Below are 18,938 nucleotides of genomic sequence, written 5' to 3' on the forward strand. Positions count from 1 at the left end.
TCCATGAAATAGGTGTTGAAGGCTGGAAGTAGGCAATGTGATTAGAGAGGATGCATCTAAGAATCATTTAAGGGGTATAAGAGAGAAAAGTTGTCTGCTGATTATAAGTGGAGACAGACAAAAGACAGGGAAATATTGAAGATAAATCAAGTTTCTTGATGGAGACCTGAGCAGATGGGGTCTTTCATCTTGACCCCTGTGTCATTACTGCTTCTGTATCTTTGCATTCTAATTGTTTATTTACCTCAGCTCATAAAAGCCAATAGTTCTCTCTTTAGTGTCTGTATCTCTAGTACAGAGCAATGTTTCAGTCATAGTAGACATTTGTTGAAGAGTTTAAACAAGTAGAAGACAATGAGTTCAGTTTTAGACAAATATATGGAGCTTAAGGTGTCTGTGGGACATTCAGGTGGAGATGGCTGGTAGGCAGTTGGTGGTCTGGAGTTTAGGGAAAAAAGATCAGCGCAGGAGATTATATTCGAATTGTATTTTATTTAGGAATTCACTTATAAGGATTTTTGAAGCCTTAGAACTAGAATTAGGAAGGGATATCAAAGTGGAAAGAGGTGAGGATGAAGTCTGCCAAACATCAATAGAGTTCAATAAGAGTTTAATAGAAGAAAAATGACTGATTGAAAGAGTAAAAAAAAAAATCCAACATCAATTATAAGGAGAGTCAGGGGAATGTAGTGGATGATAAGTGAAGGCTGGAGAAATTTTCAAGAAGGAAGATGGTGGCTGCACGCTGGGGGAAACCTCAATAAGAAAAGCTTTAGAGGCCTTTGGTTTTGCTGATTAGGAAAATATGAGACTTTTGAGAAACCTCATCTTATTTCTACCATTACGCCTCTTATTTACGTGACTGATTTTGAGCAAGGAATAAAAAATATGAATTGCTTTATTGGATTGATTTTCTGCTTTTAAAGCAAATTTAGTAGTGAGTTCCTGTGGGTTGGCCAAATTTGACATTAATTTGCAAAGCCAAATAGACATTTTCAGAGAAAAAAAAATAGTCTGGTGGCTCACGTCTATAATCCCAGCACTTTGGGAGACTAAGGCAGGCGGATCATGAGGTTAGGAGTTTGAGACCAGTCTGGCCAATATGGTGAAACCCCGTCTCTACTAAAAATACAAAAAATTAGCTGGGCATGATGGTGCGCGCCTGTAGTCCCAGCTGCTCAGGAGGCTGAGGCACGAGAATTGCCTGAACCCGGGAGGTGGAGGTTGCAGTGAGCTGAGATGGTGCCACTGCACTCCAGCCTGGGCAACAGAGCAAGACTCCGTCTCAAAAAAAAAAAAAAAAAAAAGCAAAGTCAGTGTGGTAGGCAGAATAATGTACCTGCAAAGATATTCACATATAATCTTCAGAATTGTGAATATGTTATATGGCAAGGGGGAATTAAGATGTCAGATTGAATTGTTTGTTAATCAGTTGACCTTAAAATAGGGAGGTTAGCCTGGATTTTCTGGGTGGGCCCAATGTAACTGCAAAAAGTTTTAAATATGGAAGAGGGAGATAGGGCAGCCAGTGTCAGTGGCCAGGTGAGAAAAACTTGGCTGGGTACTGCTGGCTTTGAAGATGGAAAGAGACCACAAGTCAAGGAATGTGAGAAGCCTCTAGAAGTTAGAAAAGGCAAGACAATGATTGATTCTCCCCTACAGAAAGAAATTCAGCCCTTCTGACACCATCCTTTTAGCCCGGTGAGATTGATTTCAAACTTCTGACCCCTAGAACTGTAAGATAGTACATGTCTGTTGTTTTAAGCCACTAAGATTTTGAAATTTATTATAGTAACGATAATCAACGAATATAGCTAGTATTAAAAGACATACAGTATGGCTCACGTCTGTAATCGCAGCACTTTGGGAGGCCGAGGCGGGCGGATCACGAGGTCAGGAGATCGAGACCATCCTGGCTAACACGGTGAAACCGCGTCTCTACTAAAAATACAAAAAAAATTAGCCGGGCGTGGTGGCGGGCGCCTGTAGTCTGTAGTCCTAGCTACTAAGGAGGCTGAGGCAGGAGAATGGCGTGAACCTGGGAGGCGGAGCTTGCAGTGAGCCGAGATCGCACCACTGCACTCCAGCCTGGGCGACACAGCGAGATTCAATCTCAAAAAAAAAAAAAAAAAAAAAAAAAAAAAAAGACATACAGGAAATTAATTCTTGCTCCTTAATTGCTAATCCACAGAATGTGCTTTACCATTTAGTCTCTCCATGGAATATTTTATGAAAAATGTTCCCTCTCCAGGACCTGTGAACCTACATTGGCTCAAATAACTGTTTAAACCTGGATTATTCCAGCATCTTCTTTTCAAGACAAGTTGTTAAATGAACTAGAATACAGAAAAAGTAGTGTGATGGCTGTAGGAGAAAAATGCGTACAGCAATAACAGAGTGATGGGATCCACACTTTCTTGGAAATTTCACAGTAAATATGTACCTGGTTCTAGCGATGTTTGTTTTGGATGGTTACAGGAAGGAGCCACTGAAGGTAAAATAACTGTCATTTAAAAACCTCAACGCATAGAAAATTGGAGACTTCGCATAGGGGCTAGCTTTAACTTTATAAAGACCTCTGTGTTCACACGTTGACACATATTTCTTGCTGTTAGTAGCCAAACACATTTGAAAAGTTGAGAATATTTTCCTTACAGCTGTTTTCAGCATCTTTATAATGGATCATGAAATTACAACATATGAGGTTCTAAACCACATTAAAACAAAATCCCTGTAGCATATCCTACAGTAAAAGTCTCTCAAAATTTAATTGCTCCGATTTATAAAACGTTTAGGCAGTACATTTAACTGAAAAAAATGACTAACATAAAAAGCTAAAGTTTTTGTATTTTATTTTATTTGTTGAGCCAGAGTCTTGCTATGTCGCCCAGGCTGGAGTGCAGTGGTGCGATCATGGCCTCCACGTCCTGGGCTCAAGTGATCCTCCTATCTCAGCCTCCTGAGTAGCTGGTACCACAGGCCCATGCAACCACACTCAACTGATTTTTGTGTATACTTTTTAGAGATGGTGTTTTGCCATGTTGCCCAGGCTGGTCTCAAACTCCTGGGCTCAACGAATCTGCCTGCCTTGGCCTCCCAAAGTGCTGGGATTACAGACATGAGCCACTGTACCCTGCCAATAATCAAAAAAGAATTTTTTTGTTTTTAGATTACTTGGAAAAATAGCCAAATACTTTTCTGCTCTTTAAAAGTCTTTTAAAAATAAATATAATTGGTTGCCCTATCAACTTAGCATGCTAAAATATGTTTTAAAGAGGTAAAAACTCGCAGTGTGATTCATGCTGCATTATCTTTATCAGCCAGAAATTTTTGGTTGTGAATAAAATAAATTTTCTCTGGTCAACTAAGCAAAAATGTATTCACCAGTAGGTAATGCAGTAGCTCATATAATCGAAGTAAAAGTAAATAATCAAGCTTTGAAAAGGATAGGAATCTGGGAAATCCTCTGGGATACAGTCTGTAGAAACTAGTGACCATTTTCCTTAGGGCATGTCATTGGAATGACTGGAGTTATTTTCCATCCTTGCATCACTGGAGTCAAGTTTCAGATTCTTGGGAGAGTCTGCTTGACCTGGTTTGAGTGATTTTCCCAGCCTTTAGCCAGGGGAGGATGGTTGGCCCTATGCAGTGGGGGAGGCAGTGTTGTTCATTGGAAGAAAACCAGGATGCTGTCATATAAGGAAGAGGAGATGCGATTATGGGTAGGGAAGAACACAAGATGTCCATTTCAGTGTCCCTGTGTAAAAACTAGCGTTTTAATAAACAAATGTGAATATTTTATTAAAATAAGTATCTTTACGTAGATTGTCACTTGACAAAACCGTAAGCGTTCAAATTCAGATGAGAAGAAAGGAAGGAAAGGAGGGAAGAAAGGGACAGCCAAAAGTCAACTCTTTAATGAATAGATTATGAAACAGAATTTCGTAAATGCTTGATAATAGTGAGGCTTCAATGACATGACATAAACATTTCTCTCCTGCCTATGAGCCTCTATGGGAATGATTGCAGTGGTATTCTTTGAGCTTAAAGAAAATCTTCCTTCACAAACAAAGCACAACACAGCACAGCAGAAGAAAAATGCCCCTACACTTTCAGTAACAAGCCTAACCCTGCAGTGGAGTGGAAGATAATGGGTAGCCGCTCCTCAGTCTTCCCCCTCAGTCTCCCTTTGGGATGATGTTTATATATTCACAGATCTTATATCAGGCCTAATCTTATGTGCAATCTCATCTTTTACACTTCACCATGCAAAGGATGAGTCTGTTGGTTTCCTCTGGGCTCTTGGTGTGTGCTGGAAATCAAACTTTACACTTGATGTTCGTCTTTTTTAAAAGATTAGGATTTGAACTGACATAAATTAATTTTTCAGTCAAGTTCATGCAAGTGTTTATAATTATTAATGGAAGTTAAGTATATGTTAAAAAAAAGTACTTCCTTTGTGCTTGCAAACAGAAAAATCATGGGTCTGGTATAAAATGTACACAAAGTTTTGTTCCATGAGATAAGAGCAATTATTTCTCCATGGCACTTAAAGCGTTTCTGTCAATCCTGCTGCTCTTGCTTTGGCTCCAGTCCCAGTGCCTTCTGAAAGGGGGAAAAAAGCTAACTTTGAAATCCACAGCTGTGACCTCAGGCCTCTTTCTTTTTTAACTAGCATTTCTTCTTTTCAATATTTTTTACCCTAAAGGCAAAAACCTAAAAAACCTAAAGAAAATGTGTATGTTATGTTTAACCAAGATCTCCTTTTAATGACTGTGAGGGTATTTATGCTTCTATAGGCAATAGATGTGGTCTGTTGCTAAAAGGTAATAATGATATTGTTTTTGGCTAGCAGTTATAATGGGAATGTAGACAGTTGAATCATTTGTAAATTAATAAAAGAGTTGAGTATTGATGGATTTGGTCGTTGCATTTGCTTCAACAGTTTTACACTTTGTTTTCTTGAGCAATTGAATGGAAGCCGATGCCACTCTTGGTTCTAGAACACCATCCAGATTACCTGAACATGCTCCACGTTGCCCTCATTTTCTACTGGAGATTTGGAAGCCAAATCTTAGTCTAGTGACTAAGAGATGTTGAGGGCTATAAACTCAGATGACATTTAAAGAATAGTAGCATGGATAGAAAATTTAGTAATTTTTAACCTAGGAATCCTGAATGTTGTTTGCTGTTTTGAGATGTCAACACACCTGGAGTGCTAATGGAATCATTGACTCTCTTGGAATTTCCTAGATTGAAGCCTCCATCCTATTTGTACTTTTCCACTTGATGGTTCCCCAGACAGCTTTCTTTCAGCAGCTCATTCAATGCAAAAACTTGGGCGATGACATTTACTAGTCCACTGACTTGATTTTACTCAGAAACTTGCATATATTTTTAATATTTAAAAATTCTTACTTTTAATTTTCTTCCATAAGTAATAAGAACCTATCTATTAATAAATTTTCTTCTCAAGTTGATGACTAAGCAAAATAGTAACAGTTTTCTGTTCATCCAAATGTTAGGTTCAGCACCTTCCTCTTCCATTTGAAAAAAGTTATTCTTATGATAAATTTATGCTTTCTCATTAGCCAGAGAAATGTAAACTCTTTCTTCCATTCATGTCACATTGAGAACAGGAAGCTAATGTTTTTATTCAGCATGGCTAGCATTCTCTACTTAGAGATAGTAAAGGACAAATAGAAAGAAAATCTATTCTTAAGATTGTGTCTTTCAGTGCTTACTGATTTCAGATGCTTTCATCTGATTTCATACTGATTTCAGTTTGTGGAGTAGTAAATTCTTCATTCATCTAGCTCAATGAAGGGTGACTTCTTTTTTTTTTCGAGATGGAGTCTCTCTCTGTCTCGTCCAGGCTGGAGTGCAGTAGCCTGATCTCAGCTCCCTGCAGTCTCCGCCTCCTGGATTCAATTAATTCTCCTGTCTCAGCCTCCTGAGTAGCTGGGACTACAGGCGTGTGCCACCACACTTGGCTAATTCTGTATTTTTAGTAGAGATGGGGTTTCACCGTGTTGGTCAGGCTGGTCTCAAACTCCTGACCTCAGGTGATCCACCCGTCTTGGCCTCCCAAAGTGCTGGGATTACAGGCATGAGTCACCCTTCCTGGCCGAGGGTGACTTCTTAATATGAATCATCTTTCAAAGAAACAGTGCATTTCATCTGGGGTCAGAGATTGTCCTTCATCAGTATGTGAACTTGGGCAAGTGCCTTAGTTGCACCTTGGTTCCTTTATCTATAAAATTGGAATAGCAATGTATGTTTTGAAGATTAAGTGAGCTTTTAAGCTGAATCATTACATGAAGTAGGGGAAAGGGAACAAATATTTATTGACTCCCTATTATAATGTATTATATTCATGATATCCATTATCCTATTTAAAGTTGTCATCTCTCCTTTGCAAAAAGTATTGCCATCACCTTTTCTAAAAATAAAGAAACTCAGGTTTTGGAAGAAACAATAACCTGCTCAAGGTTATTAGCTAAGTGGTAGAACCAAGAATGAAACTAACAGCCAAACCCCATGTTATACCCCATGCCTATGTAGGAGAATGTTTGTTTCTTTTCTGTACACTCTGTTTTTTAAAATGAGAAAGAGAGACTGGGCTTAAAAGTGGATAAAAAAGGCTAACTTTTCCATGAAGTATTAACTTTTCTTTTCTAACAAACTAATTTAGGGAGTATGTAATAAAAACGTTCTTAGCTTTTTTGAGATACTGGAACATTTGTGTAGTGTTCCAGAAATGTGTTTTGAAGTTTGAATGACCTACACAAAAAGTAATACAGATCTACTCATTTTTGTAAACTGTCAGAAAAGATAAAACATTCTGGGCTGATTCATGACCATGTGCTTTGTATCTTTCACAGGTATAAATCAGCTATCCTTGAAAACTGGATCCAAGTTTATAAAACATAATTATCTTTTACTTGGTCTTGAATACCTTTACAATCATTTTCTCAAATATTTTTAAATGAATATCTTATTATCATAATATATCCGTAATAGCCCTCTCAAATTATCATATAATCAAAAATATTGAATTACCAAAATGAAAAACCTAAGGACAAACAACAGGTCTCAGTAGAGTAGATTATAGAAGCTCACATGTTTCAAGGAGAAAAATTTATCCTTGTAACATAATGAAAGCATTTTACAAAATTGGCTTCAATTATTAAACTAGGCTAGAGTATTACATTCTAACACTTGGTCTTAGTTCTTTGTCATAAGGTCACTACTGTTTGACAAATGGGTATCCCTTGGGTAAGAAACAAATGCCTTTAGTTTTGTGTTATCTTGCAAACTGATCAGTTCATTAGTGAGGTTGTAAAAAATAATATATATTATGGCCAGGCGTGGTGGCTTATGCCTGTAATCCCAGCACTTTGGGAGGCTGAGGCGGGTGGATCATGAGGTCAGGAGTTCAAGACCAGCCTCGCCAAGATGGTGAAACCCCGTCTCTACTAAAAATTCAAGAAAATTAGCCGGGCGTGGTGGCACGTGCCTGTAATCCCAGCTACTGAGGAGGCTGAGGCAGAGAATTGTTTGAACCCAAGAGGCAGAGGTTGTAGTGAGCTGAGATCGTGCCACTGCACTCCAGCCTGGGCAACAGAGCGAGACTCCATCTCAAAAAGCATATGTATATATATTATGTATTTTGAGGCTGATGAAGTCTTTTGTGTGTATTTTTATTATACTACTTTGACTTTCTGATTTAACAAATAGAAGCTTAAATGTTACAATGTTTACATCATTTTTGTTCTTCCTTTTCAGTGGCTCCACCCACAAGGTTAAGATATAATGTAATATCTCATGACAGTATACAGATTTCATGGAAGGCTCCAAGAGGGAAATTTGGTGGTTACAAACTTCTTGTGACTCCAACTTCAGGTAAAAACAATTGACTTTGTTTTGTAGAGCATTAGCAACTTTTCATGCATAGGCAACTAAAAACATGTAGTGCCAAGCATTGTGTTAGGATTTTTTGAAAGCTTTTGGTTTGTTTAATCTTCAATGTTTAAAATCTTACCCTCTAATCAAGGTAATAATGTTCCCCAAAGAGTAAAGAATGACTCTTGGCTCCAGTTCTTTTTAGACCAAATTATCAGACAATCAACAAGTTTTATTTTCTCTGTTTAGTTATAAAATGAATACTTTGAATTCATTGGAACTTAAATATACAATGCACCTGAGTGTCCAACAGTTTTGACTAGTTGAATAAACTATTATTAATTAACTCAATAGAATAATATTCAGCATTATACATTAAAATTAGAAAGGCTAAGTGGACATTGTGAAAATAAGTGATAAGGCAGGAAAAACATAAGTTGAACACATTTTTTGATCATGAATAGTTATTTAAGGATGCTTTAAATTAAGCATCTTTATTTTAAAGATGATACTTAAATGATGCTTAAAGATACTTTATTATTTAAAGAAGCTTTAAATTAAGTGTCTTTAAATAATGAAGTATCTTTCAACATCATTTGGTTGAATTTTTCTTTCTCATATTTTATGTTTTTATTATATGAATATAATAAGCTAAAATAATACAGACCATATAGGGAAATTGCCTCTGCTACATGGTTGTTATGAAGATGAAGATGGGATCAACAACTGGATTGCTTGAATTCAAATCTCGATTCTGTCACTTATAAGTAGTGTGATTCGGGCAAGTTAATGACTCAGTGCCTCAAGTTTCTTCTATACAATGAGCAAACAATATTTGTACCCACCCCATGGAGTTTTCTATGAATTTGTGACTCAAGGTTGATCTGAGATCAGCAGCACTGGCATTACCTGAGAGCTTGTTAGAAATGCAGAATACTGGGCTCTACCCTTGACCTCTTCAACCAGCGTCTGCATTTTAAAAAGATACCCAGGTGATTCCTATGCACATTAAATTTGGGAAGTACTGGTTGTGAAGATTAAAATAAATATAAAGCCCTTAGAACAGTGGTGCCATATAGTAAGTGCTCAGTAAATGTTACCTATGATTGTCATAAAGATGCTCTCAGGTCCCATTAGTTCTCCAAGGATCCATTTTCACACAGTACATAATAAGTACTTAATAATACATATTTGTATAATATATATTTATGTAAACATAATAATTAGTTTTTCTTTTTATTGGTGATAAAGAGGGTTATATGGAGCTACAAGCCTTTCAGTGGTAGACCTTTTCCCAAAAGATACAGTGAAGGAGACAGATGCTGTATTGTTCATTAATGTGGACGTCTTACTCAACAGTTGACGTAAACATTCAAACAAGACAAGCAGATGAAACACCTGGTTTCTTGCTTGGTCACCAAAAGGCCATATCTTTTATTTATTTTTTAATTTTTTAAATTTTTTGAGACTGAGTTTCACTCTTTGTTGCCCAGGCTGGAGTGCAGAGGTGCGATCTCGGCTCACTGCAACCTCTGCCTTCTAGGTTCAAGTGGTTCTCCGCTCTCAGCCCCCCGAGTAGCTGGGATTACAGGCGCCCGCCACCATGCCTGGCTAATGTTTATATGTTTAGTAGAGATGGGATTTCACCATGTTGGCCAGACTGGTCTTGAACTCCTGACCTCAGGTGATCCACCTGCCTCAGCCTCCCAAAGTGCTGGGATTACAGGTGTGAGCCATCACGCCCGGCCTGACATATCTTTCATTAAGAAATATTATCCATAGACTCATTAGAATGACTTCTGGTTGAGCAATACCAGATGTCCACTTTTCCCATGGTGGCGTACAGAAGTGACTTGCTTTTGGAAAACAATATTCTCAAACCTTGTTCAGAGTTTTCATTTTGGAGTATGACTCAGTTATGAAATTTCTTTGATTTTTAAAAATATAGCTTATTTTTTAAAAAATAAGCTATCATGGGAAATTTAAATTTAAAAGATTCTTGAACATTTATGATTCTAAAGGTCAAAATACAAGTTACTATTTTTTGTTACCTCTGAGAATCCCTCATGTCTGATCTGGAAAGGTAATTTTTTTTCCTTCAAGTGATTGGTAGCTTAACTTTTTCTGATTAATTGCTGGTAATACCAAACTATTAAGTACCCCCAAGCAAGTGTTACTGAGGAATCACAGAATTGTAGAAGTGACTTGGGTAGCCTCTGAAACAAACCTTCATCTGAATCCTTCAATCCTCTTTTGAAGAGTGCACCCAAGAAGTAGAAGTCTAGTTCTTGCTTAGACATCTCCCATGACAAAATAAAAATTGGGAATGAAAGCAAATTATTTCTTCATAAATGCTAGGTTTATTTTCCACAGTGTTCTTACCGCAGCAACCCAAGACAATCAGTCTTGACAATCTGGTATCTATTTGATTAAACATAGTAAACAAGGAGTAATAAATACATTTAGCTGCAAAATGTTTATAGCTGTTTCAACACTATGAGATATGGTCCAACTATTGTTTCTGCCAGCCTTTCTGAAAGCATGTTCCATGGTATTCTGTAGGATGCTAATAGCTATTATATAGCTAAATAGTTTAATGGTCAGATAAATTTGGGAAATGCTGGTTTAAACAGAGTTTAAAGCTTTTTTTGTTTGTTTCAGGAATCTCAAAGCCTTTAATAAAATAATACACTCCATAACTCTCAAAGAGGGACTCTAATATACAGGGTTTGTTTTTTGAGAAACTTTTTTTTAGTGAAACACACATTGTGAAAGATATATTAGGTGCACTTTGTAGTAGATGAGTTTTAAATGACAGAAGTTCCTAAAACCAGATTTAACATCTTGAACATAAACGCACATAAGGAAATGGGTTTTGGCAAGAGAAAGACTCCATTTTGCCCTCCAGTAGCAGGCAGCCCAGATAATAGCAGCATCAAATTTCAGATTTAAAAATATTAATTTTATTGGCATATGATTAAATTATAATCTGTATTATGTTTGATTAATTCAGCAAATTTCAGTCTTCTCTTGCTGGTACTGCTAGAGAGACAGAAGTTTTAAATTAATTTTCCTTTTCTCAGACACATAATTGCAGGCAAAAATTAGAGAAGAAAAGTAAAATTTGGAATTCTGCATAAAAGTTGAGTATTTATCATCAGCACTTTCAAGAAAGCCTTAGATGTCAGTGTAACCTGATGGAGAGGTAATGGGATTTTGAAATCTTTTCATGAACCAAGCCAACTTTTAAGTAGCCAGTCAATGAGTGATTCCTTCAGCATCCTCAGCCATTTGTGGTCAGATTTAAGATAATTAAATTGCTCATGTTTCAAGGATGCTTTGACTCACTTTAGAGAGGCTGTAGAAAAAAATTCCAGTGTAAATAATTACCTTCGGCCTGCCCATATCTCCCCTTCACATTTTTTTTTTGAGGTGGAGTCTCGGTCTGTCACCCAGGCTGGAGTGCAGTGGCGCAATATCGGCCCAACTGCAACCTCTGCCTCCTGGGTTCAAACGATTGTCCTGCCGCAGCCTCCTGAGTAGCTGGGACTACAAACACCACCACGGCTGGTTAATTTTTTGTGTTTTTAGTAGAGACAGGGTTTCACCACATTGGCCAGGCTGGTTTCAAACCCCTGACCTGAGGTGATCTGCCTGCCTCGGCCTCCTAAAGTGCAAGGATTACAGGCGTGAGCCTCCTCACCTGGCCTCCCCCTTCACTTTTAAGTGGAATTCTTTCCTTGAAGAGTATATCTGATGTTGAGGGCTTGCTGTCCTGTAATCTTGTACTATGGCTTTTCCTGCTATATAAAAGCAGTAGTGTGTTATGATGAAATATTTTTGTGAATTTGGTTTTCTCTAATTTCAACAATTGTTAGTTATCTAATGTAAAAAGGGTACAGCTAAAAAGGAAGATGGAAACTATTTTATAATTAGGTGCAATACACATATATACCATTGTATGTATTTTTAAATGTCTTCACCTCTTGATGTATGTTAAAAAATCATGATGTACACTCTAAATATATACACTTTAAAATATATACAATAAAACACATTTCAAAAAATGCCTTTACTGTTTAACACCATAATTGCTAACTAATAAAGTTTCTTAATGTACACAGTGGACCTTATTTCTTAGAACTGATTTATTTTTCTCTTTTATTATAGGTGGAAAAACTAACCAGCTGAATCTGCAGAACACTGCAACTAAAGCAATTATTCAAGGCCTTATGCCAGACCAGAATTACACAGTTCAAATTATTGCATACAATAAAGATAAAGAAAGCAAGCCCGCTCAAGGCCAATTCAGAAGTATGTATTTACAGTTCTCAAAGCACCTCCGCAGGACTCTGTCCCAGCCTTGGATTTGAGTCTGTGATATATATTCTACAACTTAAAATTCTAGATTTTTCAGATTTATAGAGACCCTAGAAGACCTTCAGTCTTACCTTCAACGAATTCCTCTGATCTCTAATACTTTCCTACCCTTCCCTTTCCCCCATTTTGCTGTATTCTTACTTATCCTTTATGCTTTAGTTTCCAATGAACTTCTTAACATTGGCTCCTGAACCTTACCCAGATATCTCTCCTATGTGATTTCTTAGCATCTAGAGCTTCCCTTCTGGTACTATAACACCATATTGTAATGCTTATTTACTTCTCTGTGACCCCTAGAAGCCTGCAAGTTTTGCAAAGACTGTAACTCAATAATTTTTATTTCTCATTGTATCACAGTTGCATATTACAGGCCTGGCATATAATGGGCGCTCCATAAATATGAATGTCTGAATGGATAATGCCTGCATCTCCTCTGTAGGATCCCCAGAAAGTGCCAGTCCAGGCTCTACTAAAACAGCCTATGCAACAGGGAATTTAATTCTTTCCAATTGTTAATCAGTTGACACAGGGACTGTTCTATGCCAGTCTCCATGATAAGCTGATTTGTCAACAAATACAATGTGATAAGTATTGGAGAGAGTACATATAGGACTCTGTGAAGAGAGGTACTCTCTCTGCCCGAGTAATGGTCTGTGGAGAGGATAGGCATGGGAAAGCTTCATGTTTGAGCCAGTTCTCAAATAGTAAATTGGGCATTTGGAGAAAGGATAGGGTGTGCAGAGGACATTCTAAGAGGGAGTGAAAGCTCTGCGATGGTCCAATCAATGTCCACACAGTTCCTTAGGAAGCATTTCCTTAGATTGAGTTTTAAAATGGTCCACACAGGCTGGGTGCATTGACTCATGCCTGTAATCCCAGCACTTTGGGAGGCCGAGGTGGGCGGATCACCTGAGGTCAGGAGTTCGAGACCAGCCTGACCAACATGGAGAAACCCTGTCTCTACTAAAAATACAAAATTAGCCGGGCGTGGTGGCACACACCTGTAATCCCAGTTACTTGGGAGGCTGAGGCAGGAGAATCGCTTGAACCCAGAAGGTGGAGGTTGCAGTGAGCCGAGATTGCGCCATCGCCCTCCATCCTGGGCAACAAGAGCAAAACTCCATCTGAAAAACAAAAAATAAAATAAAAAATAAAGATCCACACAGGCCCTGATTCTTCTGTCTCTCAGGAGACATTCATTCATTCTTCTTTTTTTTTCTGTTGAACAAATGTACGCCACATGCCTACTAAGTGCCAGACTGTTTTCTAGGCACTTGGGCACATGACAAATCCCTGCCCCTACGAATCTTATATTCTAGTGACCAGAGACTACAGCAACATCCTCTTCCTGAAAGCGGTGTTTCAAATGTGAAGGATAAAAATTTTGAATTGTGAATGCAAACAGAAGAGACCTAGCATAGTTAACTTTCTGTTACTTCATTGCTAAAATAGACTCTTTTAAAAAACCCAATTTATTGTTAAGGACAATTTAAAGCATAATAAAAAATCATCAGAATAGTATAATGAACCCCTAAGTAGCCATCATCTGGCTTCAGCAATTAGCTGCTCAGGGCCAGTCTTATATCTTCTATCCTTCAAACCCTTTTCCTTATTATTTTTTGAGGAAATCACAGACATCATTTCAAGTAGATTTTTTTCTAAATTTCAAACAATAGCTTTTAAAATCCTACCATAAGATGAATCCATAAATCTGTGAGGTGGTGGGTATGGAACTTTTTGTGCAGCAATGTTCTATCTAGATTTTTTACACCCCTTCCCTCCCTTTTTTCTCTTCCTCTTGTTGGTAATATTTTGTGAGACTTATAGGCTGGTGCAAAAGTAATTGCAGTTTTTGCAATTACCTTAAATTGGAAAAATCGCAATTACTTTTGCACCAACCCAATATTTTGTGAATATTTTAAAAATTTAAAAGAAAACACAACTTGGTTAAGTTACCTCTTGAAACTTCTGAACAAAGACATTTGGCAAATTCACCTGTCAGCAGGACATACACATGTTGTAAATGTTACATTCTTTTGAGATTCACTTTGTCTGGGAGCTTTGGAAAAGGTTTTTATGTTATTTTTGGTTTAAATCAGCCTTCTGTCTCATTTTACTGGCACTGCACTTTAGTTTCTGGCCTCCAACATTCCTGCATGAGTTGCTGAAATAACTTCACTTACAGTTTGTGAGAAGCAGTAAAAGGGATAAGGAGAAAAGATTCATCTTTCTCTAGTCTGAGGTTTTGCAATTGATTATTTCAAACATTCCACTGATTGAACAGCGGAAGAAACACAGAGAGTCATATAAATCTTCCCAGGCTACTTCTTCAAAACACATAAAAGGAAATTCATTTGTTTCCATCTTGCTTAACTCTGCTAAGATAGCTGTAGAGAAACAATATAACTTTTAGCTAGATAAATAATATGCAAGCGTGTATGTTTTTAGCTGTGTTATTTTTATTGGCAAGATAGAGGGATTTGTTCTGCCCAAATAGCAGTTTGTAAGAATAAAATGAAAATTGCTTGGATAGCTTTCTTTTCCCTTTTGCGTTTCAGTTATATTCTTGCTCTCTGTGAGACGGAGCTAAAGCCTAGTCTCCTCTTCCTAGAAAACTTTGGTGGTTGGATCCAGGAAAGTGGTGATCAAGATAAAGCCTTGTGGCTATAGGTTTGCATTTAGTGCAGGGATTTGCATTCTTTATGAGTTCATATTTTGATACACAGTAAAACATAAGAAATGATGTTTGAATTTTTAAGACAGAAAGGAATATCTGATCTAATAGGTATTATGATTCCAAATTTGCCACAAGCAGTTCAACCACTTCCAGCCTCAGTTTCTTCACCTGCAAATGAGGGTGATGATATGCCTATTACTGTGCGGATGAGCTTACTTCACCACGTAGTACAGCATGGTAGCTATTGTTGTCGTAAGAAATACCATTTTGCTTGTAACAATCTATTTTCCAACTGATTTTGCCCCTACATGAGGAAGACATATATATATTATATGTGACATAGTGGATCAGCTTCCATAATGTCTGTTATTTTTTCTTGTTTATTTATAGACTGCTTTTATAGCTCTGTGTTTTAATTTAGGACCTTTAAATATGGAGGGCGCCTCTTCAACGATTAGGAGAGACACAAGATGGAAATAAAGGTTTTATTACTTACAGGTCCTGGGAGTTACATGGTATGCCTGGAGGCCACACCCATGGAGGTCAGGGAGCACATGAAGTGGGGGCACCCATAAGCCAAGGTCTTTAATGGGTTCCAGGGCATTATCCCTGGGTTTCTCTGAGGAGAGTTTTAATTGGGGGTTTTGAAGTAAGCAGGCATGAGTTCCAGGAGGTCACACTGTGACTGAGAGGTGGTCATTGTGGCATATCTGCATAGTCCATGCAGAGGATGAGGGTCAGTGGGGCCAGTCAGGTGGGCTGTGTGCAGCTCTCCCATAGAGAAGTAGAAGGTAGAAATAGATCTAGGAGAGAATAATGAATAATAAGAGTAACTCCCGAGTAGAGACTGGCAGAAACTCCACTGGAAAGGTGACATTTGAACTAGACTTTGAAAGATGGGCAGGGAGCAGTTGTTTAAGGCAGATATCTGGATTAACCACATTTAGGAACTAGTGCTTTAGGGTATGTTGTAGGACTGGAAACTGTGTCAAGGGTGACTGAGCCTGTTTCTAGTATGAGTAAGTCCAACTTATATTTAAAATGGATGCTGAGGCAACATAAAATTTATAAGAATTCACCACATTCTATGTTGGAAAATTTTTTCTCTTTTAAATGTGTCTTGTCAATCTTTGCCTGCAAATTCCTGCCTTTCTTTGGAAGTCTGACTCAAAACGGAAGTTTCTCCAAGTCTCTACCTCTGAATTTATTACTAGTCTTTCCTAGAGCTATTTCTACCTCCAGCATCACTCAGCATGATCTTTCTCATATTAAAGTGGCAGACGTATTTTGTTTTAGAAAATGCAAGTAATTTGGGGTGACAGCCCATGTGTGGGTGGGGTTGAAGATAAAGATTTGGAAATTATCTATGAAAAGATGAGAATTTAAATTGTGGGATGGTAAAATTACAGGGGGGTGTAGAGAGACACAAGGCAACCTTAGTATATGATTGTGTTTCATGAATAGTAATAGAGAAAGAGCCAAAAGAATGCGAATGAAAAGGAGTGGTCAAAAGGAGAAAACCAGGATACAGCCATTCTAACAACTGAGAAAGAAAAGAATTTAAGTGTGTGTGTGTGTGTGTGTGTGTGTGTGTGGTGGTGGTGATGATGGTGGTGGCGGGGGTGCTCCAAAGTGCCAATGCTTATAAAGAAGTCAGTGAATGAGGTTTTAAAAAATTGTTATAAAAATTTATACATATCAGGATCAAGGTATCTTACATTTTTATTTTTAAAATCTTTTAAAATTTTGTTTTATATCCTGGAATTTAATCTCTGGGTAGCAGAAAGCCAAGGAAGGTTTCTAAGAAAAGGAATAATAGAATTGGAGTGACATGACCTTGGCAAATGACAAATCTCAAACCATTTCAGCAAAGGGATGGAAGACAGTGGAAAGAAAGGGGAGGAGGATGTGATAAAGACAGGATGAATGGAGCAATATCCTGGAGAAGGCAGCAAGGGTGGTTCAGAGGAAATCATTGCTTCCCCTATGTAGCTTACCCTTTAATACATTTGCTGATTTCCATGAAATGAATGTAGCAATTAATTGAAATACCTTGGCTCACTTCTGCATTTTCACAGGGTGTTTTATTTGTGCAGAGACCACTGACATTTGGCAGGCTCTTGACTGCTTCAAACAGCCTGAGGTGCTATTTGGCAGAAAAGCAGCTGTGCAGTTTTAAGGAGAGAATGTAGTGGAAAGTTAAGCTAATGGTGTAGGTTGATATGAATTTATTAAAAGGCCAAGGGGCATTTTTTGGTCCTTGAACATTTTCTAATTAAAGCCATAAAAAAACTACCATGTATTAATAGAGACCTTTTTTTAAGTTTGAAAGGAATTATTATAAGGCTCTTCACCTTCTTTTTTTGCTGTTGGAGCAATTCCAAATGAGGCTATTCATGGTTAAGATCTTTCTAGAATGGGGACCAAGCTCATAGGCTAAGTCCAGAGACTTGAAGATATGGCTTTAACCCCGTGCCAGCACTTAACTGGTTTTATGAGATAGGTGTTAGCTTTCTGGTTCTTCATTCCCTCATGTATAAGCTAGGGATAATTACGCTGATTTTACAGCAGTTATGAAGGATTAAATATATGTGACACATCTGCCCATAGTGCATACTCAGCCAAAGTAATTCCTTAAGTGTTTCTGTGTCTTCTCATGACAAAGTTGAGAGAAAACAAAACAAACCAGCAGTTCTAATATTTGGGGATGAGTTTGTACCACGGAGCTCATTTCTGTAGACACTTTTAGGGCTTTCAAGGGTTTTAGTAAAACTCATTGAATATTTTCTTTTAGACTTTAATATAACATGGTGCTGTATCTCTACTTTTCTTCCAGTTAAAGATTTAGAAAAAAGAAAGGATCCGAAGCCCAGAGTCAAAGTTGTGGACAGAGGAAATGGGAGTAGACCATCTTCACCAGAAGGTCAGAGACGATTTTGATTAACTCATGTTGGGAGTTGGGTTGTTTTAATTACACAGGCAATACTCACATATGGGGTTGCTGGTCCCATCTAAGAAGTGCAGGTCTAATACGAAGATCGCCTGTGGCCTCTCTGTACTCTTCCTTCCTTTCCCACACAAGATGACCCCCAACCACTTGGCATGTGACCTTTCAGGCACCTTTCTCAGAATGGTGCATGTATGTACAGCCTATCATATTTCTTGTTCTGTGCATACCTTTTCACTTGGAAACCTTTACATGCCAATTCATATAGGAGGCAGGTTCACCCAGTGTAAATTGCGTGGGCTCTCCCACTTGCCTGCCTAAATTCAAAGCCTGCCTTTACCACTTTGAGTGATCTTATCCTAGTTATCCAAATGTCTATGTCTCTATTTCCTTATCTGCAAAATGTGGAGAATGGGATTCAGATCACAGAGTTCTTTGGGATAAAATGCGTTGATATGTGTAAAATACTTAGAACATTGCCTGCCATTGAATAATGTTAGGTATTATTGTTAGTCTACCTCATTCTTTTTAATAGCCAGATAGTGTTCTATGGGATAGACTATTATAATTTATTGATTAGTCCCCCCAACCCCGTTTTTTTTGAGGCAGGATCTCACTCTGTCACCCAGGCTAGAATTTAGTGTCACAATCTCGGCTCACTGCAACCTCCGCCTCCTGGGTTCAAACGATTCTCCCGCCTCAGCCTCCTGAGTAGCTGGGATTACAGGTGCGTGCCACCATGCCCAGCTAATTTTTGTATTTTTAGTAGAGACAGGGTTTTGCCATGTTGTCCAGGCTGGTCTCGAACTCCTGACCTCAGGTGATCCACCTTCCTCTACCTCCCAAAGTGCTGGGATTACAGGCGTGAGCCACTGCACCCTGCCGATTATTCCCCTTTTGATGGGCATTTAATGTTGTCTAATTTTCACTATCACAAACACGCTGTAACAACGTATTTCTAACTGTGGAACTGCAAGGTTAAAGGATAAGCAAATTTTAGATTGCCAAATTGATAGATGGCAGGCTCTA

General features: G+C 38.0%; 1 protein-coding gene across 6 annotated transcripts in view; it reads left to right on the top strand.

Annotated features, from left to right (window-relative positions):
• The window catches only part of COL14A1 (collagen type XIV alpha 1 chain), a 245,293-nt gene that overhangs the window by 25,060 nt on the left and 201,295 nt on the right, over positions 1 to 18,938 (top strand). For all 6 annotated transcript variants that reach the window (XM_016959807.4, XM_054656977.2, XM_016959810.4 and 3 more), the window contains 3 exons: positions 7,789 to 7,905; positions 12,076 to 12,219; positions 17,799 to 17,885. In XM_016959807.4, coding sequence (XP_016815296.2) covers positions 7,789 to 7,905; positions 12,076 to 12,219; positions 17,799 to 17,885 — 348 coding nt within the window. The remainder of the gene's footprint in view (positions 1 to 7,788; positions 7,906 to 12,075; positions 12,220 to 17,798; positions 17,886 to 18,938) is intronic.

This window comes from Pan troglodytes, chromosome 7 (genome assembly GCF_028858775.2).
Source record: "Pan troglodytes isolate AG18354 chromosome 7, NHGRI_mPanTro3-v2.0_pri, whole genome shotgun sequence".
Taxonomy (NCBI): domain Eukaryota; kingdom Metazoa; phylum Chordata; class Mammalia; order Primates; family Hominidae; genus Pan; species Pan troglodytes.